The 24,669-nt window shown below is 38.4% G+C and overlaps 1 protein-coding gene and 1 pseudogene across 7 annotated transcripts in view; one reads left to right on the forward strand and one right to left on the reverse strand.

Annotated features, from left to right (window-relative positions):
• The first annotated feature begins 3,456 nt into the window (after window positions 1-3,456).
• Window positions 3,457-4,065, forward strand: LOC130855950 (histone chaperone ASF1A-like; annotated as a pseudogene).
• A 3,575-nt stretch (window positions 4,066-7,640) lies between these two features.
• CDK19 (cyclin dependent kinase 19) overlaps window positions 7,641-24,669 on the reverse strand; it is a 166,828-nt gene continuing 149,799 nt past the window's right edge. For 5 of the 7 annotated variants that reach the window (XM_057738930.1, XM_057738931.1, XM_057738933.1 and 2 more), the window contains 7 exons: window positions 21,448-21,591; window positions 21,213-21,282; window positions 17,114-17,186; window positions 16,624-16,721; window positions 15,803-15,881; window positions 14,923-15,189; window positions 7,641-11,960 (listed from right to left, as the gene is read on the reverse strand). In XM_057738930.1, the coding sequence (XP_057594913.1) occupies window positions 11,829-11,960; window positions 14,923-15,189; window positions 15,803-15,881; window positions 16,624-16,721; window positions 17,114-17,186; window positions 21,213-21,282; window positions 21,448-21,591 (863 nt within the window). In that variant the 3' untranslated portion in view covers window positions 7,641-11,828. Of the gene's footprint in view, window positions 11,961-14,922; window positions 15,190-15,280; window positions 15,451-15,802; window positions 15,882-16,623; window positions 16,722-17,113; window positions 17,187-21,212; window positions 21,283-21,447; window positions 21,592-24,669 lie in introns of those variants that run through there. The other 2 variants (XR_009054315.1, XM_057738932.1) reach the window with 2 other exon arrangements.

The raw sequence follows: 24,669 nt of genomic DNA on the forward strand, positions 1-24,669 counted from the left end.
TAAGAGTCCAGATCTAGGTTGGTGTATTTAATGAATGCTTCCCTCAGTCTGTAAAGGAAGGCTGTTGGATTTTCCCCGGGCTTCTGGCTGATTGCTGTTACTTGGGAGTAGTTTGACCTTATGTCGGGCTGCCTTCAAGCCCACTTTGATGCAGATGATAAAATGATTTCTTTCCCATAGAAGTTCTTTCTGATTGTAGTCCCACCCAGGAATCAATGCTGGGAACTGCTGTCTCTACAGTGGGGTATTTAGTATCATATAGGTGGAGTCCATCAGCAATTTTTTTTGCCTCCCTTTTAACTCTTTCTATGTCAGTATCAGAGAGGGTCTGGTTTGGAATTATGGTGATGAGTTTCCAGGTCATTTCATAAGCCATAGCAATATGTTGGAATCCCTCGATATATTTAGCGGGATTGTCCAAAAAGCTACCCAATTCTGCCTTAATCTGTTTTAGTTCTACTAATGAGAAGGGCTTATGGGCTAGTTGTGGCCCCAAATTTGCCTCCTGGTGCTTCCACGGAGGGACAGACTTTAGCCGATGGAGGCAGTGGAGGTCCCTTGTAGGGCTGTGGGGCAGAATATGCGGTGATGTGGCTGGTGAGGTTAAAGACTTTTCCTTAGGCAGCAAGATGGCAAGGGTGGTAAGTTTACAAGTTGTGAGGAGTCCTGGCTGTCCCCTAAGACAAAGAAAAGTTGTGCATATGGGATTTCAGACCATTTGCAAAATAGGTCTAACTGGAGAATGGTGTTATGATGAACGGTCCCATTTAGGGGCCAGGATTCCCTGTCCGAAAGGCGATAGTGGGGCCAGACCATATTACAAAAGAAAATGAGTCTCCTCTTTCGTAGTGTGGTGGGGTCGACCTGTGAACAGTTTTGAAGGATGCATCTCAAGGGTGTCCCCTCGGGGGCAGATGGTTGGTTTCCCATCTGGAAAATAGTAGGACAGTTAGAGAGCCTGGTGTTCCAGGGTCGTAAGTGGCAGTCTGGCGTACGATCCAGCACTACATTGGCATTGGGGGGGGATGTCTCCTGCTTGTATCCAACTAAAAATGACCCAGATGCCTGGTGGCCAGTCAGGGTCTAGGATGTTCCTTATCCAAATGGGAAAGTGGGGGCTTTCCTGAATCTCTGAATGTGGCCCCAAGAGGTAGGTTCTGGTTTGGACAATAGTCGGACGGGGAGGAAATTGGGAGCAAGTGTCTGCTCGACCGATGGAGGACTGAAAGGGAAAGTAGGAGCTGAGAAATGAGCAGGTCCTTTGCACCCACGCAAAGGAAAAGGAACAATAGAGATCTGGAGAGAGAAGCTCTCTTACCTACAGAGATCCGAGTTGTGGCACCAAAATATTAGTGGAGGAGAGTCTGGAGACTCCTCCTCCTGTGGGCCTTGGTTCTTGGTAAGGATGCAAAGAAGAATCTGAGGTCTTATCCACTGCAAAAAAGTTTATTGAAGATAAAGAGAAAACAGAGAGAACACCTCAAGAGACAGGTGGGCCAGGCCAAGGGAGGCAATGGCCCCAGAGGGGTGTAGAGGTTTTAAGACAAGGTCGTTGATTGACAGCTGCAGGTTACATAACAAGAGGGTCTACTGCGCATGTCCTTCCCATAATTCAGTCTGTTATAATCAGATGTATGTATTTGTAGAATATTTGTTAACATTCAGTGAGCCTAATGGCCGCCAAAGGTTATCTTTGGACGTGATAACATGAGGAGCGTGCATGTGCCAGCGTGGGGAAAGGCCCTCCAGTTGGCCAGTGGGAGGGGGGTTTCCTGTCCCCTGACCATTTTGGAGCACCGATGGGGGCATGTTTGGGGTGGGGTTGGCAAAAATAACTTGATGGGATGAGGCGGCTATTGGGTGTTCAGCCGGTGGTACTGCCCCTTGTTACTCGTGGCTAACTTCCCGCCTAACAGCAGGGTTCAGTTTCTGGTAAAGACTGTTTTCCTGGCTTGCAGATGGCCACCGTCTTGCTGTGTCCTCACATGGGGGGGGCGGGGGGGGGGCGGTGCATAGAGGGGAGAGAGAAAGAGTAGGGAGTGGGGAGAAAGAAGGGAGAGCGTGTTCTCTAGTGTCCCTCCTTAGTGGGACACTAATGTTATTGGATCAGGGCCCTACCTTTGTGACCTCGTTTAACCTTAATTATGTCCATAAACATCCCATCTCCAATATAGCCACACTGGGGATAGGGCTTCAACATAAGAACTCTGGGGGAGGACACAAATATCCAGTCCTTAATCGCATCTTGGTGTAAAAAAAATTCAGCAGCACTTTCCATAGGTCTGAAGAGCAGAAAGTGTGAAAAGTCAGGAAGAATGTGCTAAATATATATTAATGTTTTTAGTCAATATTTTCATTTCTTTCCCCTATATTGTATTCTCTCATTTAAATGAACAAGTTTTCCTATTATGTTTGTGTGTTGCTTGTCCAAGCTGGCTTTCTAGTGCCTGCTAGATAAATGCTATGCAAGGTTTTAAGATGCCCTCCTCTAGGAGGACCAAAGGGAAGATGGCTTCTAAAGAACCTGCCAAGTATGGCTAACTTGGCTTAATCTTTTATTCAAATGCAGTTTGAATTGTTTGTCCCTCTGGAGTGATATTTTATTATGACTTTGCAGCCAAAAATATAAGAAATGAACCTGTTTTAAGTAAGTAATGCCCCAAGGGAACCCTGTACACTGTAAATTGGTGCAGCCACTGTGGAAAACAGTATGGGGGTTCCTCAAAAAACTAAAAAATAGAACTACCATATGATCCAGCAATCCCACTCCTGGGTATATATCCAAAGAAAATAAAAATGCTAATTCAAAAAGATACACGCACCCCCAATATTCATAGCAGCATTATTTACAATAGCCAAGACATGGAAGCAACCTAAGTGTCCATCAACAGATGAATGGATAGATGTTAGATACACACACACACACACACACACACATCCCATTATATATATAAGGGGATAGTACTTAGCCATGAAAAAGAATGAAATTTTGCCATTTGCAACATGGGTGAAGTTGGAGGGTATTACGCTTAGTGACATACATCAAACAAAGACAAATACTGTGTATCACTTATATATGGACTCTAAAACATTTAACAAATTAGTGAATATAACAAAAAAAGGAAGAAACTGACTCACAGCTATAGAGAACTAGTAGTTACCAGGGGGGAGAGGAGAGGAAAGGGGGGAGGGACACGATAAGGGTAGGGGATTTAAGACGTACAAACTATATAAAATAAATAAGCTAGGCTGTAGTTTAGTGAAATAGGAAAGCTGCAAAACACTGTGGAGTGTTCCCGTGTAAATAAAAAGAGGAAAAAAAAAGTTTCCCAAGTCGCCGCTGCACTAGTCGGGCCGGCGCCAGGGCGGGGGTCTGCGCTCTCCGGAGCGGCCGCGTGCTGAACTTTATTGTGCCGCAACGAGCCCGGCTCCCATTGTTGGTGTTTTTTTCAAAATATGGCAAAGGTTCAGGTGAACAATGTAATGGTGCTGGATAACCCTTCTCTTTTCTACAACCCATTCCATTTCGAGATCACCTTCAAGTGCATCGAGGACCTGTCTGAAGACCTGGAGTGGAAAATTATCTATGTGGGCTCTGCAGAAGGTGAAGAATACGATCAAGTTTTAGACTTTTAGTGGGCCCTGTTCCTGCAGGAAGGCATATGTTTGTATTTCAGGCTGATGCACCTAATCTGGGACTCATTCCAGATGCAGATGTAGTAGGTGTAACAGTTGTGCTAATTACATGCACCTATCGAGGTCAAGAATTTATTAGAGTTGGTTATTATGTAAATGATGAATATACCGAGACAGAATTAAGGGAAAATCCGCCAGTAAAACCAGACTTTTCTAAGCTTCAAAGGAACATTTTGGCATCCAATCCCAGAGTCACAAGATTCCACATTAATTGGGAAGATAACACCGAAAAACTGGAAGATGCAGAGAGCAGTAATCCAAATCTACAATCACTTCTTTCAACAATTGCATTACCTTCAGCATCAAAGGGATGGTCCACATCAGAAAACTCACTAAATGTTGTTAGAATCCCACATGGACTGCATGTGACCACTTGCCATCCTTTTAGTACAAATTAAGCTATAAAAACACAGAACTATTTCCCTGAAATTCCATAAGTGCATAGTCAAGATACAATGTGAAGAATTTGTTTAAAAAGCACCCGCTAGAAAGTTTATAAGAAAACCAGGAATTCCCTCTAAGAACAGGAACAAGACAAGGGTGTCCACTCTCACCATTATTATTCAACATAGTTTTGGAAGTTTTAGCCACAGCAATCAGAGAAGAAAAAGAAATCAAAGGAATCCAAATTGGAAAAGAAGAAGTAAAATTGTCACTCTTTGCAGATGACATGATATTATATATAGAAAACCCTAAAGACCCTACCAGAAAACTGCTAGCACTCATTGATGAGTTTAGTAAAGCAGCAGCATACAAAATTAATGCACAGAAATCTCTTGCATTCCTATACACTAACAACGGAAGAGCAGAAAGAGAAATTAAGGAAACTCTCCCATTTACCATTGCAACAAAAAGAATAAAATACCTAGGAATAAACCTGCCTAAGGAGGCAAAAGATCTGTATGCAGAAAACTTTAAGACATTGATGAAAGAAATCAAAGACGACACAAACAGATGGAGGGACATACCATGTTCCTGGATTGGAAGAATCAACATCGTGAAAATGACTGTCCTACCCAAAGCAATTTACAGATTCAATGCAATCCCGATCAAATTACCAATGGCATTTTTCACAGAACTAGATCAAGAAATCTTACGATTTGTATGGAAATGCAAAAGACCCCGAGTAGCCAAAGCCATCTTGAGAAGGAAAAATGGAGTTGGTGGAATCAGGCTTCCTGACTTCAAACTATACTACAAGACCATAGTGATCAAGACAGTATGGTACTGGCACAAAAATAGAAAGGAAGATCAATGGAATAGAATAGAGAACTCAGAAGTAAGCCCAAACACATATGGGCACCTTATCTTTGACAAAGGAGGCACGAGTATACAATGGAAAAAAGACAGCCTCTTCAATAAGTGGTGCTGGGAAAATTGGACAGCCACATGTAAAAGAATGAAATTAGAACACTTCCTAACACCGTACACGAAAATAAACTCCAAATGGATTAAAGACCTACATGTAAGGCCAGACACTATAAAATTCCTAGAGGAAAACATAGGCAGAACACTCTATGACATCCATCAAAGCAACATCCTTTTTGACCCACCTCCTAGAATCATGGAAATAAAATCAAGAATAAACAAATGGGACCTCATGAAACTTAAAAGCTTTTGCACAGCGAAAGAAACCATAAACAAGACTAAAGGGCAACCCTCAGAATGGGAAAAAATAGTTGCCTATGAAACAACGGACAAAGGATTAACCTCCAAAATATACAAGCAGCTCATGAAGCTTAATACCAAAAAAGCAAATAACCCAATCCACAAATGGGCAGAAGACCTAAATAGACATTTCTCCAAAGAAGACATACAGATGGCCAACAAACACATGAAAAGATGCTCAACATCACCAGTCATCAGAGAAATGCAAGTCAAAGCCACAATGAGGTGTCACCTCACACCAATCAGAATGGCCATCATCACAAAATCTGGAAACAACAAATGCTGGAGAGGGTGTGGAGAAAAGGGAACTCTCCTGCACTGTTGGTGGGACTGTAAGTTGGTACAGCCACTATGGAAAACAATTTGGAGGTTCCTTAAAAAACTACAAATAGAACTACCATATGATCCAGTAATCCTACTACTGGGGATATACCCAAAGAAAACCATAATCCCAAAAGAAACATGTACCATAATGTTCACTGCAGCACTATTTACAACAGCCAGTACATGTAAGCAACCTAAATGCCCATCAACAAATGAATGGATAAAGAAGATGTGGCATATATATACAGTGGAATATTACTCAGCTTTAAAAAGGGATGAGATGGAGCTATATGTAATGAGGTGGATAGAACTACAGTCTGTCATACAAGGTGAAGTAAGTCAGAAAGAGAAAGACAAATATTGTATGCTAACTCACATATACAGAATCTAAAAATGGTACGGATGAACTCAGTGACAAGAACAAGGACGCAGATACAGAGAATGGACTGGAGACCTCGAGGTTTGGGAGGGGGCGGGGGGGAGAAGGGGAAGCTGAGATGAAGCAAGAGAGTAGCACAGACATATATATATACTACTAACTGTAAAACAGATAGCCAGTGGGAAGTTGTTGTATAACAAAGGGAGTCCAACTCGAGGATGGAAGATGCCTTAGAGGACTGGGGCGGGGAGGGTGGGGGGGACCCGAGGGGGGGGAGTCAAGGAAGGGAGGGAATATGGGGATATGTGTATAAAAACAGATGATTGAACTTGGTGTACCCCCCCCCAAAATAAATAAATAATTAAAAAAAAAAAGAAAAAAAACCCAGTACTTGAGCAAATTGTAGAATATAAATACAACTATTTTTAAGTAATTTTTTCTCTAATGTGTTATATTATTTGTTCTGAAACTATTCTGATTAAAACATATATTAAAAAAAAGCTACAAGGATATATTGTACAACACAGGGAATATAGCCAATATTTTATAACTATAAATGGAGAATAACCTTTAAAAATTATGAATCACTATGTGGTACACCTGAAACTTTCATAATATGGTACATCAGCTACACCTCAACAATAAATAAATACTTAAAAAAAAAAGTAATGCCTATTTTTAGCATTTTCATTATTAATAGAACAAAAATATATTGGTGCATCCCTGTCCATACACAAATACAGCATATCAAGGAATTCTACACTGATGAACAAAACTGATGCTAAAGACTCGCCATATTAACTGTCTGCTCTGTGTTGGGCATCATGCCAGGTGCTAGGAGTGCAAGAGGAATAAAACCCAGACAAAGAACTTACAGTGGCTAGGGAGCTAGACCCATATTTTCAAGTTATTTTCCCAGGAGTGGTAAGGGGTTTGTATAGTCGTCCACTTCTCTTACCTGGGTGGCTGGTTAGAAAGGCAGCTGTGGTCAAAAACAGTTTTCCAAGAGAAGCTCTACCCTGTAACTATCACAGTATTAAATATATAATCTGTGTCAAGCAGCGAAGCATTTGGACATATGCAATATTAATTTTAAATAGAAACGAGGTTTTGTGTTTGTCACTTAAACATTCTTCAGTTCACTGCATGATGCCTTTAACCATTAGAATAACCACAGAAGATTCATCAAGTAAGTTTTAAGAAGGGGCAGCCAGGTACAACAGAATGTCCTCATAAAAGGAGAAACTCCCAATGCCACTCTAAGCACAAAATGCTGTCTGTTTTTTCAAAATCATAATTTTCTTTTTTTTTTTAAAAAGGATGTCTTTCCTTAGAGATGTTTAAAAAACTGTAATTTTGCTGCTGAGGTATTTGAAAGCTTTGCCTCTTTGGTTTTGTGACATTGTAAGTATCCTGAATAAAATAACATATGGCAGCTGACTGGGAGACTTTGCATCTCTGCAGGACAAGTGTAATCTGAAAAGCTTTGAAGCATACATATAAAATTTTAACATTAAAAGTTGTTGTAACAAGAGTTTTCCCTATAGTTAAAAAATCCACACTGAAACAAAGTCAATTAAATTTTATTACAACCAAGAATATAAAATAAATGCAATGTAATTTATTTTTGTTTTAACAGTCATTTCAGGAAGGATGTCAGGACAACTCAAAAGCGGGAAACACTCGGCTCCAAAGCAGCAGCTCATCCTGCACCCGCGGAGCAGGCCTCGCTGGGGGTGGCAGCCGGCTCGGAGCACACACCTCGCAGCAGTGTGTGGAAAGCATACACAGTCATGTCTATAATCGTATAAAGAGGGATGCGTGCAGAAAATGACTGAAAAAAGAGACAAGGACAGGTACACTTCACAAATAGGAAATATGGGAAATACAAACTAGGCAGTTTAGAGAGGATATACTACAATAACATATATAAAAAGTACTTTAAATTGTTGTTAAAAAGGACATCTTCAGTCCAGATTTCGTGTAATACTTTTAGTGTCTACACAGACAAATCTTTAAAAAAATTAAATAGTATTAATTTACTAGATATTTAGGAGATAACAGTGCATTAAGGACTTTTTTTTCATATAATACATACATATCACTCCTTTGCAGTGATAACGTAGAAGAGTAAGTATGGCCTTAGGTACAACACATTTTTAAAAAATCCTAAAACAATGAAATTTGCTTTATGATATTTGTGACTATTAAGATTAAGGAAACCTAAATGGCTATGTTTTATATAAAATATTATTTATACTTGACTCCTTCAAGCCTCCTTTAGTCTAACTGCCATTTCACTGCCTTTCTCCATTCCCCAGAAGGATACCACCACAGAGGTTAGGATTTGTAATTTTCATAGAATATTCCTTCATTGTATAGTTTCTGTTATATACAATTATTCAAAGCAGATTAAGCTGCAAGTCTTATTTTCCAACTATTTTTTTTTTCTTTTATCTTTAGCAGAGGAAACAGCATCATTTTAGAGGCATACAGCTAGCAGTTGCTTCACCAGGAATGAGGCAGTGAACACGTAAGTAAATGTCATCCCTTTCCATTCTTAAATGTAAATTGTGTTTACAAGAGCAAAAGAGTAGTGCAGAAGGCCAAAATTCTAAGTACTAAAGTTTTAAAACCACACAGATATAAAAATATACACGTCCTTGGTTTTTGTATGTTACTGCATGATCTGCTTCTTCATAAGGATTGTTTCAGCCTCATAGTATCAGTCCTGCCGCCAGGCTACCTTACCTTTGACTCAGCTGTCCTGAAACTCTAGAATCCGTTTTCCCAAACGCACCCCTTACCAGAAAGCTAACTCAAAAACTGATTTGTAATATGGAGCGCAGAAAACCTTCACTTTGATTCCTTCCTTCCTTTTTGTAACCACCCCTAATTTGGATGGCCACCCTGCATTCTCAGGGGACATTGACTGTAGTAAATTTTTAAAGAGGAATGTGGTCACTTGGGGACGATAAAGGTAAATTTTAACCTCAAAAAGCTTCACAGGTCTCCTTCGAGGTCCCACAGTTTTAGGGCACATAAGTATGTTAAAGGCTTTGTTCCCCTTTACAGGGAAAAGGAAATTATGAACCAAAATTATTTCAAAGGGTATCACTAACTCTCAGGCAAGAACACGAGGAAAGGCCTGTACCAGTGCAGTGACCAGAAACCCAGTCACTGTGTAATGGGCATATCTAGCTAGATCCCATGTGGAGAATACCGGGAACATCTTATAAAATCCCCTCACAGTTTCTGTATCAGTTCTGCCAGTAAAATTCACTACATACAAGGAAAGCAGGGGCATGATCATATAAGCGCATATCACCAGGATTTATATCGAAGTTGTTCATAAAGTATTAAGGGGCAGGATATTTTGGTTCATGCGCATATTTGGGTTTGTCTTTTACTAAATGTAAGCGCCCCTTGAGGGTGGGGACAGAGCTTCTATTTTCATTGTAATTTCTACAGACACTTCGTTGAGTGTGTTCTGCCTACAAGGGCCACCCAGTTGCTGCTGAAAGGCTGCTGTGAACGTTTCACATATATATTAACGCCTGTGGTGATATTTCATTGCTGGCTTTCTTGAAGGGAGATAAACAAAGAAACCTCTCCATGACACTTGTTTATTATAGAGCAAAATTTGGAATAGCTCTCTCCAAGTGAGTTTAGCAGTAAACGAAAAGACCTTCGTGTTCTAAGGTGGTTTCATTTTATACGCCTGTCATCCCAGGAGAGCTTCCTGTCATGGACTCGGTCACGAGCTCCTCAAGGACAGGAAGTACGTCTTGCCCTTTGCGTCTCCCCCCAGCACCATGCTGGGCACGAGCTGAGGGTGCAGCGAGCGTGTGATGACAGTGAGGCTTCAGGACACAGGACAGAACTTTGCATGGGCGGCTACATGATGCAGAGGGCTACTAAGTTCTCATTTTAAAGAATGGAAGGGACAAATTACCATGGAGACAATCAGAAATTCCTTCCAGTGGAGCATGTCAACTGTTTCATCTTCAGTGTTGATGAGTGTCACTACATAGTCTTTGTTATTAATAAGCATTATTATGCTGAGATCAGTAAGGTCCTTGCTGGCTGCAGTATCACATCAATAGTGCAAAATGTATACTGGCTTCTGTCTAAAGTCTTATTTTACTTGTATATGGACCCAGAGTATCATAACCAGGTAGATAAGTTCACAAAGAAGAGTAAAAAAATGTATATAACTTGCATATACAACAATCAGCTATTTCTTCTAGCTCAAGAAAACATTAAAACAAGGCTGGTGCTGCTAGTAGCATTTAGAAGAACACAAATTTCTTGCCCCTTACATTACAATGGGAGCTCTAAGTCTACATTTCCTTGTGACTCTGGGGAGCTTCCTTATGCTGGCTAAGAAAGAACTCAGTGGCTAAGAAAGAACTCAGCCTCTAATTCATAGATCACAGAAGTGCAAATATGCACTTATCTAATACAATTGTATACTATCTGCCCATAGTTTAGGCACAATTATTAAATTTTCTCCTAGGGGCAAAAGAAAGCATTCAGTGCAATGAAAAGATTCTTGGTAGAATTAAGTTTCAGTAATAACAGCAAAATTATGCATACATAATACATACTTAAACGTGAACAAAACCTAAATGTTTAACATGCTTTAAAAATAGTCACTCTATGTCTAATGTAAATACGAATGGAGAACACTGCTCTTTATTTTAAAAGCAGATTAATTTGCAGGCTTCTATTTGAGTACCCCTGATTATGTAAGAAAGTTACTCAAACTGACCCAGATGTGAAGAAACCAACAGTTCTTTAGAGATGCCAACTTTATGTACAATACACACTAAAAGTTTTTCCTTCAAAGGGAAGCAGTACATCCTTTGATCAACATCACTCCTTAAAGAAATCCTAGTGCAGTTAATATTCTCTTCAGTTTTCTGGTGTGGGTCACCAGAGGACTGTATTTCATCAAAGCTCTTGAAACCCTTTTTAAAGTAGACTTAAGCTACATGAAGGTTAAAATTATAATTCTTAATTACTGAATACTATTCAGAGTAAGATGATTCTGGGAACTAAGTTCCATATGAATGATTATATAAAAATTACCACATACTTTAGTTCTTCATAGCATAAAGCACAGTAACTGCAAAGATCTAGGCTGTTTTTGGTGGCAGGTTCCCTCTGTCCCACCACTTGTCTTTTTATTAGACCTTCCCTGAAACTAGAGAAATAAAAACGTAATAGTAAAGTACTTTGGAACAGTTAACAGTTCCTGTTTAAGACTTCCATGAGCAAGAGTTATATTCTGTGAAAACAACGTAGTGCTTTAAAAGGTGCATATTTACCTGTGTTGCTAGATCAGTTCATGAAGTATAAAACTATACACCACTGAAGTCCTGTTTCTAAAACATTAAAATCCTAGTAAAAGAGCTTTGAAAAGATAAATCAAAGAGATTGCTACAGCATGAGAAAGGTGCACCAGGAAATCCTTCCCCAAAATGCTGAAGGTTACAGAAGTTAAGTGCTGGGATTAGATCAGACGCTTTATCAGAGAAGTCACAATGGAACACATGCAGGGAAAGGGTGTTGGGGAAACTTCACAAAAATCTTCTTTAAGTCAATAAAGAAGAGACATCATTCAGTCCTGCAAAATGCTCAGTAAATAGTTTTCCTCCTAAGCGGATGAGTTTTAAACAGCATCAGTGTTTGCATTTTTGGTTCTCTTCAATGCAGACATCATATTGCTGGCGTCTGTGCTCTGGGCTGAGGCTGGTCAGTAGCGGTGGGCCTGGTGAGACGGGTGGTACTGTGCGCTCTGCTGAGATGAGGAGGAATAGCCTAGTGTGCTCTGGGACTGAGAGGATCCCTGAACGCTGCTTTGGTAATTCAGGCGCGAACTGGAGTGCTAGGAGAAGGAAACAGGAAAAGGGAATGACTGATGGAGGAAGAGAATAGCGCAAGATGTTAACCACAATAGGACGCAGAAATGAGCCATTCTCATCAGAGGCTCCAGGTTCTGATCTGTGGTAGCTGACAGCTAATTTAGTTTGTTAATACATTTTGCTGATTTGACATCACAGCCTGCCACCACTGTTCTGGCATGCTCGAAAGTTGGCTGGATTTCTTTGGGAGATAAGCTACACTGGCAATGAAAGGTAGAGGGGAAACGTATGCTGACTAATTCTGGTTAGTTATTCCCTTGAATAACTGAGATGTGCGAACAGGAATAGTCAATTTGGCATACTCACTCGGTGGCATTCATCATGTATACAGATGTGCTGTTAATTTTCTCATTATAAACAACAAAGCTGTGATTAAGAAATTTTTAGAGAAAAGAGTTTTCAGAGGTAGAGGCTAGAGTGGCATCAGCAGCACCATCTACATGGCAAAGCAAGGCAAGGTTGGGGGGGGGGTGGCAGCAATAAGTGCTTTTTATAAAGTTCAGGTCACATTCAGAATAAAAAAAAAATCACATGTGGGAATTCCCTCAAGAGAAGGCTGCAACAAACGTATTTCAATTCAGTGTATTTTTACTACCTTAAATGAAACATTCGTCTTCACAGTACCAAGGGCAAACAGGAAAAAATATCCTACAGATGAATTTTTCTTTTACATAAGAACAAGGTGCCTGCTTAAATATAAGCGTAGCTGGAGCCAGTGTCTCTGGCTGCGCCCAGAAGGCTGGTTCTTCCTGTGAGCAAAGTGGGACAGATCATACATAATAAAGCTATTACTTGGAGTTTAAAATGTAAATGACCTTGAGGTGGCCTGGAGGTTTAAGGAAGGACAAATCAGCAGGGTTGTCCCACTTAGTGCACAAGAGGCAGCCAAACTGGACGTGTGACGCCTGGCCCCAGACAACAGCGCAATCACATAGTCTTGGTTAAAAATAATTCCGCTTAACTCCTTCCTGTGTTATACAACTCCGACTGGTTGCGTTGTCGTAAGAAGCCTTTCGAAATTCTAAGTTTTATTGTAAGTTTATTATGGAAAAAAATGTTCTTTCCATTCACAAGGCCTACAATTGCTAGGCTGGCTGTGACTACTTTTTTACTTTAGCTAATTAGACTCAGCACAACAGCTCCCCCATACTGGATAAAGAACAAATGTGTCGATAATGTGAGAGTTGCAGACAGGTGCAATGGGACTCCCTCAACCGTCATGCTAGTCTTTCCAACTAACTAGCTGAGAAAGCTACCTATTTCACAGACATGCTGTTTTATTTTTAAGTAGACAGCTCAGTATGGACAAAGAAAAGCATTTGAAAAACTCCTGAATTTGAGAGGAATAAATACAGTAGTTATCTGTCCATGATTGGCTAAAATCAGGTTAATATAACACAATTAGAGACAGAAAGATGAGGCAGTATATAGTAAGGGTTTGTTGCTCATATAATAGGAATAAACTAATGTTAAGAGAAAAACTGACTTTAGAGTAAAATTCAAATATGTTTATGATTACTACCCAAACAGCAAACTGTTTTTAGCAGATCAAACTGATGCCTTGATTAGTTTAATTGGAACCAATGGAAGTGCTATTATATTCCAAATTACTTACTTATTTCCTCTGCTTGCAGGGAATCTTCCAAGAGAAGTTTTGAAAGTGTTGAAATATTCAAAATGTAAAGCCAGTTTAGACAGCTATTTATTATGTCTTTGTTGTTAACGTTTCTCTTGTTTCCAGTTCCTAATCAGTGAGTTTATGTCTTCCTTGCCTGTGGTTTTGTTTTCTATTAACTCTCTCCTATGTGCTCCTTCTCCACCAGTTTCCTGAGGGACTGTGGTTCTAAACCTTTTTTTTTACCTTTAAGTTTTTTCCCTTCTCAGATCTTTTCTTGTTACTACCTTGAAAACTTTTTTTTTCAAGATTCCCTAAGTTTTCACTGGTATTTTTACGTCTCTCTCCAAATACCAATTCTTAGACTTTTTTCCTTTAATTTCCTGAATTGGTAATACAACTGTAGTTTTCTTTTTAATCTTAATAACAAAATGTATTTTCTACTCTCAAAATTATTTCTAGTGAGATTTAACAGTTATTCCTGAGAAGTCTCAATCTTAGTCCCTTTCTCTTCTACCTACTGATTACTTCCTCCCAGTGACAGCAAATCCTTCTGAAGTATGCGGCTTACTTTGCTTCAATTGCTTATCTAAGTCTCTTTTTCTGACCCAAACCTGATAGGCAGCTGTAAGGGTAAAATGAGAAATTTTCTTTGAGGCAGAGCTGCCTGCCTCACCTTCCCTCCTCAGGGTTTTAGGATAAACAAGTCAAGAAACAAAACATCTTGCAATTACATGAAATGACAAAAATCTTCATTTTTATATAATGTCCTAGAAACAGGATTGTACAGTTTGTATAGTCAAACTTTAGAGTTAAGTACCACTTAATTCTAAAATGATCTATTATAAGTCTGCCTCCCATTTCATAAAATGTATTGTTAAAAAAAGAGACAACAGGCTCAAACAGGAGTCACTTGTGCTAATAAGCCCACATTACCAAATTGAGACTTAATACCTAAGCCAACTGCAGTTTCAGCCCCTCCCAGGAATGTACGCTTCCCCAGTCAGTCTGGAATCTCCTGGTCAGCATTAGAGAAGTATCTACTTGGTAGACTCCTGTAGTCCCCAAAGGAAGGTGCCCTGGCCTGAAACAATCAGCTCTTTGTTAGAGTAACATCCTTGTCCCATCTCCTTCTGCCTATAAAAGTCTTCATTTTGTACAGCTCTTCAGAGCTTCTATTTGCTAGATGAGATGCTACCTGATACATGAATCCCTGAATATAGCCAATAAGACCTTTAAAATTTACTCAGTTGAATTTTTGTTTTTTAGCAGTATATGAGCATTAAACAGTGCAAAATTCAAGGGAGTACCTGATAGTCTGATGGCATGACAGGCCCGCCTGAGTTCGCGCCTGAAGGCCCTAGCCGCGGTTTCTTGTTTGGAGGCACCTGATTAAGGCCGGAGTCCTGACTGTGCTGCAGCCCTGCTCCGGCCGCCCCGGCCCCAGCCCCAGCCCCTCCTGTAGTCCCATTGGTCTGGGTGCTGTTCTGCTGCTGCGGGGGTGCCTGTGCAGGGGCTGCTGCCTGCTGTGGAGGGGCTGTGGGCTGCTGATGTTGGTTCTGCTGCTGTTGCTGATTCTTATAAAGAGGGGGAAAAAAAAAGCAAGGTTGGTATGGAACTAAATTAAATCTTTCATTATAGGATAGGCAAATGAGACTGCTGACCAACCTGGGGAGGGGCCTACGTGGGACACCAAAGTGACGGGAATGACTGGAGAATGGAGCAGCCAGGGAGTCCAGGAGCTCCAAACGTCAAAGTACTGAGCCCCGAACAGGACTCGTTCTCTGAAGTTCATTCAGATTGCACAGTAATCCTCCAAATCAGTCACAGACAACCCACTGAAGAGCACAGGCACATGGGAAATAGCAACTCATTAAAACAGCTGTAATAGTCTTTTCAATCAATTTGGAAAAGTAGGGCTGTGTGGGGAGGAGTCAATTCTGATCAAAGAATAGAGGGATGCTTTAAAAGCAGCCTGCATAAAGTGATGGCAATGACACTGAACAAACAAAAAGCAAGAGTTAAGAATCAGGGAGTAAAATAGGCAATAAAGCAAATCAGGAAGTTCATTTACCTGTGAATGCATATTTCAAATTGCAAAGCACATCTACAGTAAAGTAAACACACACTTAAAAGGCAGTTAAACATATAGGAATTATTAAATTATGCGTTCCTAAGTGCAGTTCATACCTTGTCACCTTTCTCTTCAGGTTCATCTTCGTTAAGAAATTCTCGTTTGGGGTATGGAATCTGGCAGCCAGCAAACACACTAAAAATCATTAATAGAAAAAAAAAATCATGTCATGACATAAAATCTACATTATTACTAACCTTGTTCATTTAAAATTCCACTATTTTTTCTTAACTTATTTCCTACTCTTCATCTGTGGCTGGTATGCCTCTCAATACAATGTTCTTTTCTTATTGCTTAAAATCTGTCGTCAAAGTTTTACACTAATTGCCACTTTCAGTAACAAATCTCAACTGTGGTTAGCTAGTTGACATATATGATGTAGAAATTTCTCCACACAAACTTCATCAGCACTAAAAATAACAATGTGTATTTGCTTCAAGAATGAAAATAATTTTTTTCTCAAGAAAAGCTGGACGTCTAATAAATCCAAGCATAATTTATATATATGGATGTAACAAGGATGGGGAAATGGAAGAGTATAGTTGTGCAGGAAACACAGAGTTTTAAAATCTCCATTCTCTACTGGTGTAAACTGTTCTGGCTGACCGATCTATAAAAGTCCCATCTGTTCTCAGCTTTAGCTTTTATCTGTAAAACTGACTAATGGTCATTCCTAAAATACTTGTTTGCATTCACACCTCTCTACAGTTTTGCCTGTTTCAAAATACAGGACCTCTCTCTTGACTAGTTTTTCTCTGAGGTGGTATTAACAAAGAAAGTAAAATACGTCAGTAACAAGTGCTTTTTTTTTTGCTTTCAGCCACCATCCAACATGCTCAGCCTAGAGCAAAGCACCCAGGAAAGGAAGGATACATACTCTAATGTTGGCAACGGGTCCTCCTGAAAGTAGGGATCCTGCAGAGCCTGCTCTGAGGTAATTCTCTTGGTTGGATCCATAGTAAGGAGTTTCTGAAGCTACAATAACACAAAGAAATTGATAGCATGAAAGGTTTGTTTCCAAGTCAATGTTTTGACTTTTGTATTAATGTCTAATAGAATTAATACACATGCCATTTTGTATAGCTCGCCACAATATTAATAACTACACACATTTATGTGAGATTGGCAGAAATCATTAGCATTAAAGCCCCTTTAGAATTTAATTTTTTTTCTGCTAATAAACCATTGGAAACAAGGCTAAAAGTCAAGGGTGACACCTCAAAAGAGAGAGATTTAATTTTGCTCCAGCACCCACCAATTTCTTTTCTTTCCAAAGAGGAGGAAGAGTTGGGACAATTTCATGGTAATTGGGAGGGTGAGAGTTGTGCTAAGGATCCAGCTTCCCGACCTGGGGGAGATGCACCTACCAAGAGGAACACTTTGCTGTCAGGCTTGACCTTGTGTTTCTCCATGTACTTTATGAGGCTACTGTTGGCGTACCTGCAAAGACATGACAATCACACACTATTGAGAATCTTCACTCGATTTACAGTTTTTGCTGGAAAGTTCCTAGACCAGTTTTCCTATAAAGTATGTATTAATTTAAACCATTGTTTTTTCTGATTGAAAAGGAACACGTAACCAAATGTTGTTAAATGTGTAAAGAAATAAGAATTGTCACACACTGCATATGAGAGTTTACATTGTTACAATTACTTTGGAAAATAGATGCATGAACTATTAGAGCTGAAACTGTGAGTGTCCTATGACCCAGCAATTCCTTTCCTAGGTACATACTCTGTGTATCAGGATATCAACCCCTCAGGCTGAGGGGTGAGCACTGGATATTCATTTTATTATTCTAAACAGACTACATATTTTCATCATATATATTTTTTCCTATATATGAAATATTTCAAATTAAAAAGGTCAAAAAATAGGTAATATATGTTATATTCATGGTAGAAAATTTAGAGAATATAGAAAAATATAAAGAAAAAATTGAAATCACTCATAATCAAGCTATGCAGCAATAAAAAAAAACACTTGTCAAGATTCTGATAATTTTCCTTTGGCATTTTTTCATGCATATATGTGATACAAACAGGCATTTTTGTTTTGTTTTTACAAAATTAGAGTCATACTATAAAGATTGTCCTTTCTTCACTTAATATTATTTCATAAACATTTTTCCTTGCCAGATGCTTTTTAAACTTATTATTTGTACTGATTGTATATTTTCTACTGTTACTAATGATGTTTGTTTCACAACAGTTATAAAACGCACTTTCTTGAAGGTCAATCTAGTACACATCGTAGGGAAACAATACTGCATGGTAGGCGTGAATCAGAGATCCCTATCAGATCCTGACTCAATCATTTACCAGTTTTGTGATTTTGGGCTGTTAGTTAACCTCTATGAAAGCCTTAGGTGCCTCGTCTTAGCTATGTGTGGCTGCTTTGATTGCTTTCTCGGGATAAATTCTTGGAATTTATTAGGTCAAAGGGTATGTATATTTCAAAGCCTTTTTTATATGCTCTAGAACCTTGCTACACACAAACCTGGCCCTCAGACCAGCAGCATGACCTGACAGCCTGCACTAGGAATGCAGATACTCAGGCCCTATCTCAAATTCTGAACCAGAATTTGCATTTTTAACAAGGTCTCCAGGTGATTTGTAGGTACATTAAAATTTGAGAAGCATTCATTCTCACCAGTAGCATATAAACAAGAGTACCCATTTTATTATATCCTTGCCTACACTAGGTATTTTTATTTTAAAAAATCTTTGCCACATATATTAAACCAGGAACATTTTCATTGGCAGGACAGCCATTAAGTTTAGTAATGGAAAGAAACTTTAAAGTTTATGTAGAAATGAAGTCTGTCAACATGGCTTTAGTCTATGTTGCATCAGCTGATTTCTTCGGTTACCTCCAGATTCTAGGTTATTGTTCCTATCATAATATAAAAGGTCTTGAAGTTGAGATATCCTATTGCTCAATTCCCATTGTGGTTTCTTATTTTTCCCAGTATTAAAGCTAAGATAAATTATTTGTCATTTTCTGAATTATCCTTGTCCAGATTTGCTACAGTTTAGGAGCTAAACAGTTTTCAAAGTAATTCAAACTCTTTATGTACATTATAAAGCATTTTAGCAGACCATGTTTATTCAAACATTCAATTTTTAAAGTCAACTTATTTTTTTCCTTTTAATTCTATTTTCACCTTGCCTTCTAATGAGCTAACAAGAGCTGACACTTTGGAAAGACTACAGAAACTTCTATTGTTATCCTTCGCAATTTACTAAGAGTAACTTTTTTTGGGGTTTTTTTATCTGATATAATGAAAACAAGTTATTATTCATTTACTTTTTATGTCATTTGAAGTAACATTTTCTGGAATTTTTTTATTATACTTTAGTGATGTGTATGTATTGTATTAGATTTAGCTAATTTTTAATAAATTCCTTCTGTCTTATGCATTAGTAGCCTGCTTTTATATGGATAAAACTGTTTGCTTAGGAAGCATGGGCTCTTATCTCTGAACTTTTCCTATCACTTTTCTAACTGAATTTCATTTATCTTTTAAAATTTCTCTTTTATTTCTGGTTATTGTAAATACTATCATTTTATGTAAAATTCTTCCTTTGGCCTTTAAATACTAAGATAAACTGTTAAGTGCCTTCATTAATTTTCTCTTTTATATTACTAGCGTATCTTCAATTACTTGAACCACTTTCATTTAATACCCATTTGACAAGTAACTAATGAGCATGCACTATGTACCAGGCCCTGGGGGTACATATAACGGTGTATAAAACATACTGCACAATCCATATTCTAGGGGGAAAGATGATAAGTGTTCATAAGTCAACTGTAGAGCAAAGTGATCAGTCCCGAGAGAAGCAGCATAGGATATGCTATGGGAGTACAGAGGGAGAGCACCTAACTCAGACTAGAAGGTTAAGGGGAGACCTCGTCAGGATAGAAAGGATAAATAGGAGTTAATCTGATTAAATGGATGGGAGGAAAGTACATCCCAGACTGAGGGAACAGCATGTGTAAAAATCCAGGGGTCAAAGAAAGCTCAGGGGTTTTGAGGATCTTAAAGAAATTCATGATGTCTAGACTACAGACTACAAAGTGGAGAGAGGTTTAGGAGATGAACTTGGTGACGTAGAGGCCAAGGCTTTGTAAGCCATATTTTTTTTTTTAAATTTATTTTATTTTATTTTATTTTTTTGGGGGGGGGTACATCAGGTTTTGTAAGCCATATTAAGAAACTGAGAGCAGTGGTGAATTAAGAGCAACTTGAAGAGTGACATGATCAAATGTGCTTTTGGCAATGACTGTAGTACAGACAGTGAGTTGAAATGAAGACTGAAGGTAGAAATACCACTTAGGAGGACGTTGCAGGATTCTAGGTGAGAGAGAGAGTGGTGGTCTGGTCTGTAACAGTGGCAGGGTAGATGGAGAAAAATACAAAGATCCAATGGATATTTAGAACAAAGAATTTACTAGATCTGCTAATTGTTTGGACACTGTGGGGATAAAATGGAAGACAGTAAGACAGCAGAAGGATCAGGGATATCTCTCAGGTCTTTGGCTTGAACAATTAGGAAATAGCTCCATGATTCACCTAAGATAAATATAGTGGGAAGAGAGGTTTAGGAGGCCAGATGATGAGTTCAGTTTTAGACATATATTTTGAAATATTTATGGGACATCCAAGTTGGGATTCCATAAGGCAATTAGATAAACAGATCTGAAACTTGGGAAGGAGATCCGAGTAGGATATATAAATTGGGATTTATCAGCATAACTGATGGTACATTGTAGCAATAAAAATCACAGAGACTGCCTGGGGAAATGTTTAGTGTGAGAAGAGAGCCCGATTCAGACTCTTGAGCAACGTCAGTGCTCTCTTTAAGAGATGAATAGAGGCAAGCACCCTACCAAGGACTGTGGAAAAAGAGGCCCAAGATGATTAGTGCCATTCTCTGCTTCTCTTTACGATGTCTGCTTTTGTTCCCACAAGCCACCCTGTCCTGAAATTTTTCTGTTAAGCTGACCAAGAGAGAACCTCTTCTACCTTTTCCTCTAGGTGCGCACATTTATAAAAAACTCCTCTCGTTTCTACTCAGCACACATGTCCCCACCAGTTTGTTTTACTCAGGCCATGCATTCTTCCTCCTGCCACCTTCCTGGTTGCCTAGCCCAGCATTTTAGTCACCACTAATTACTCAGGTAAAAACAAAATCATAGTTGTGGCCTTGAACTGAGCCTTTATCAAGCTAAAACAGAAGAGACATTTAAACTATCCATTGACCTTTAAATTCTTAAAAGATTTTAAATACTACAGCCTAAGCCTGGCATATATGTTAACATCTGGAATATCTTCTTTAAATCATAATTAATACACTAAAATCTAAGTTTCTGGTTTAAATAATAATCTGTTTTTTTAAAGGATTAATTTAAATATTCCCATTGAATATTACTTACATGTAATATGGAATTACTTACGTTGTTCTTCTGAAGTCTTTTTGAAGTGTGGGGTATTCTGGCATCTTTCTAATATCTTCCCAGTCTTTATCTTACAAAAAAATATTGAATATTGTTATAGGAAATAATGTGTTACTTATCAAAAATCTAGTTACTTTACCTTAAAAATATGCCATTAAAAATACTTAAAATATGCTTTTCAAAAAGAATGTTTTTGAAATATGACTCAAGTACTATTTTGAAATAAATGAATTACCTGCAGGAAACCCCATGACACTAAATATCCGATCTAGTTGATCATGATGAAAGGGATTGCTTGTTTTTATATCTTCCTGACGACAGTGAAAAATAGGTTCTGAAGTCAACAATTCAGCAAATATGCAACCTATTGCCCATATGTCTACAAAAGAAAAAAAAAACAAGTTTTTGTACACATTTATTTTATTTCTTTGGTTATAATTTCTGGGTATAATCACAACCTACACATAAAAATACTTTTCAGGATAGAAGAATGGATGAAATAGGTAAAAGGGATTAAGAGGTACAAACTTCCAGCTATAAAATAAAAAAGTCACAGGGATGTAATGTACACATAGGGAGTTTAGTCAATGATATGTAACAACTTTGAATGATGACAGATGGTAACTGGACTTGTGATTATTTCACAATCTATAAAAATATCAAGTCATATGCTGTACATCTTAAACTAATATAACATTGTATATCAAGTATAACTTTTAAAAAGAATCCCCAAAACAATTAAAAAAAACATTTCAGAGAAGCAACATACAAAATACAAGTATATTAAGAAAACATATATATGACATAAAACAGCTGTATCATCACATAATAGATTGAAAGCCAAATAAAATACATTTACTTGCAAATTTCCTGATCAAGATGAACTTGGAAAACTCAATTTAGCAAGCAGTGAATTTACTTTAAATTCAGGCAAAATCCTTTCAAACCACTATTAATCACTTAATTGCCAAAGCATTCAACTGATAACCTAATACAAAGCATACTACTCAAGATCTGATAGACTAAAATAATATCATCATCAGGTATGGTGATACATTTCTTTAAAGCAATCAAATGCATAATGACAGAGCAGAATTTCTGAGTTGTCAGTCTAGACAGTACAGATCACACAAAATGATTTGGAAAAACTCAACTTTTGTCTTAAGGACACCAACTTCAGTTTTTCAACAAACAGTAAGCTCTAGAAGCTGAAAAATACAAGTATATATAGACACTGCATGACACCAGTAGAGACAGATGTGATCTGAACACATTTACTTAGACGCTGCCCCAACTCTCCAGCATGCCAAGAGAAAATTAGGCATCTTTCAAAGTTTTATTAACTATTTCAAATAACCAGTTATAGATTATTCTATTTGGATTTTACACATTGAAAAACTACAGCACAGTTTTTTTGTTTGTTTTTTTGTGGCGCACGGGCTTAGTTGCTCCGTGGCATGTGGGATCTTCCTGGAGCAGGGATCGAACCTATGTCCCCCGCATAGGCAGGCGGATTCTTAACCACTGCATCACCTAGGAAGCCCTACAACACAGTTTTAACTTAGATTCTAAGAGTGTAATGTTATATTCACAATGCTTTGCCAAATTTACATGTGAATTAATTTTTGTGAGATGCATATTCATACTTGCCCACTTAAACAAATGCTGTTTAATAAGTATTTTTTTAAAAAAGATAATAGCACACATACTATGGCATAGCATAGGAAAATACAGTGTTTAGAAGTACTTCTAAACATGGGAATCACATGCTGTAGACAAGCTACCCATTAGCTAGAATTATTGTTGGTATGCCGTTTCATAAAACAAATTGCCAAATTAAAAAAAAAAAAACATATAGTAATGAGTCATATATCTGACTGCATTCAGGAATGGTTTCCTTCCTTACAAGTTAGCCTTTTGATAATGGGAACATACCTTTCAATAACCATTTTTATTACACCATTACCTGCCATCTTAAGAGGCTATAAAATGTAGTTTAATCTTTCTAATGATACAGGAGGGTCATCCTCATGAAGATCCATCACTAAAGAGCAGAATAATAATACTGTTCAGCGTGTACTTTTTAATGCTTTTTTCTGTCCCACATCATGCCAGTTGTCACTCCTGCCCCTGGTATGGCTGCCTCTGACGGTCCCACCTCTCTTCCCGCCAACTGCCTCTACTGTGCAGTCAACAGAGACTACTACTGCTGCTGGTCATGCCAGCTTCTGGTTTGCCCTCTACTCAAAGGACAGGAACCAGTATCTAGATTTCTTGGAGAACTGCTAAGAGAAGGAAGCTCAGTGTAGCAGGCCGTGTTAAATTCTAGGGTGTCCTGACTCATATTAGCATCCAAATTTTAAATGGTCGTCTGGCTCCTGCACCATCTATACCCATTTCTCAGCTGTTTCCTTTATCAATGACTTGCTCTTTTCTCTCTCTCCCTTGCTCCACCCTCTGTCTCTCTCTCTCTCTCTCTCTTAAACATACACACCACCACCACCACTAACCTCCCCCACTAAATCTCACTCCATAAACCTTCACTGGTATCAAATCATCAAACTTTTTCTTTTCAATGCTCTGAATAGAAATAATAGTCATTTCTGACATGAACCAGGTATGGAGAATTGTAAGAATGAGTGAATGTGTGTGTATTTATTATGTCTGTTATGAATATATTTCAAGCCTAAAGGTAACTAATGTGGGGATTATTCTTTTTCTGTGTCTTAACTTTTTCCCTAACTTCTATCCAGAATAAATAACTGGGATTTGACTAAAATTAGAAATTAGCGATTATGTTTTTATCTTTAATTGGTAAATCTCATTTTTACAGAGCAAGTAAGTCGCAAGGCAGTTAAAATTCATTTTCAGTTCTCCTTACCCTGAGGAAATAAGAAATATAATTGGTTTCCAATTCATACCCAATTACCTTTATTTCCAAAAAAAAAAAATCTATTTTTTATTCCAACAGTAGAGCAGTTAATCAGAAAATATTCATAAAACTATGCTTCTCAAAGTGTGGGGACCACACACAACAGAATCACCAGTGGTACATGTTAAACACAGGCCTCACTACCATGGGTATGCTAAGAATCTCTGAAAGAGAGAGAGACTTTGCTGGGGCATCATTTAGTTTACAGGGTTTTTGGCTGAACCTGCCTTTCTCTACTGGAAATCTCCCTTCTAGACACAGACTGCATAATGCTTGATAAGAGCCCCATGCACATGGGTTTCTGCTGTTATCACATCCTGTACTCCTACCCTGTGCCCTGGGTTATCTCACCATCAATCCTGTTCTAAGGTACCACCACGTGTGGCTTCCAACTAACACTCTCCTTTTCTCTGGCTTACTTTTGGTCTGTTGCTATCCTCTGGTGCCTTCTGAGATTGTCTAGATTTTATTTTCTCAAGAGAAAGACCCAAGAACAGAAAAAGAAAACATAATTCTGAATGTCTT

The sequence above is a fragment of the Hippopotamus amphibius genome, chromosome 6, assembly GCF_030028045.1.
Source record: "Hippopotamus amphibius kiboko isolate mHipAmp2 chromosome 6, mHipAmp2.hap2, whole genome shotgun sequence".
Taxonomy (NCBI): Eukaryota; Metazoa; Chordata; class Mammalia; order Artiodactyla; family Hippopotamidae; genus Hippopotamus; species Hippopotamus amphibius.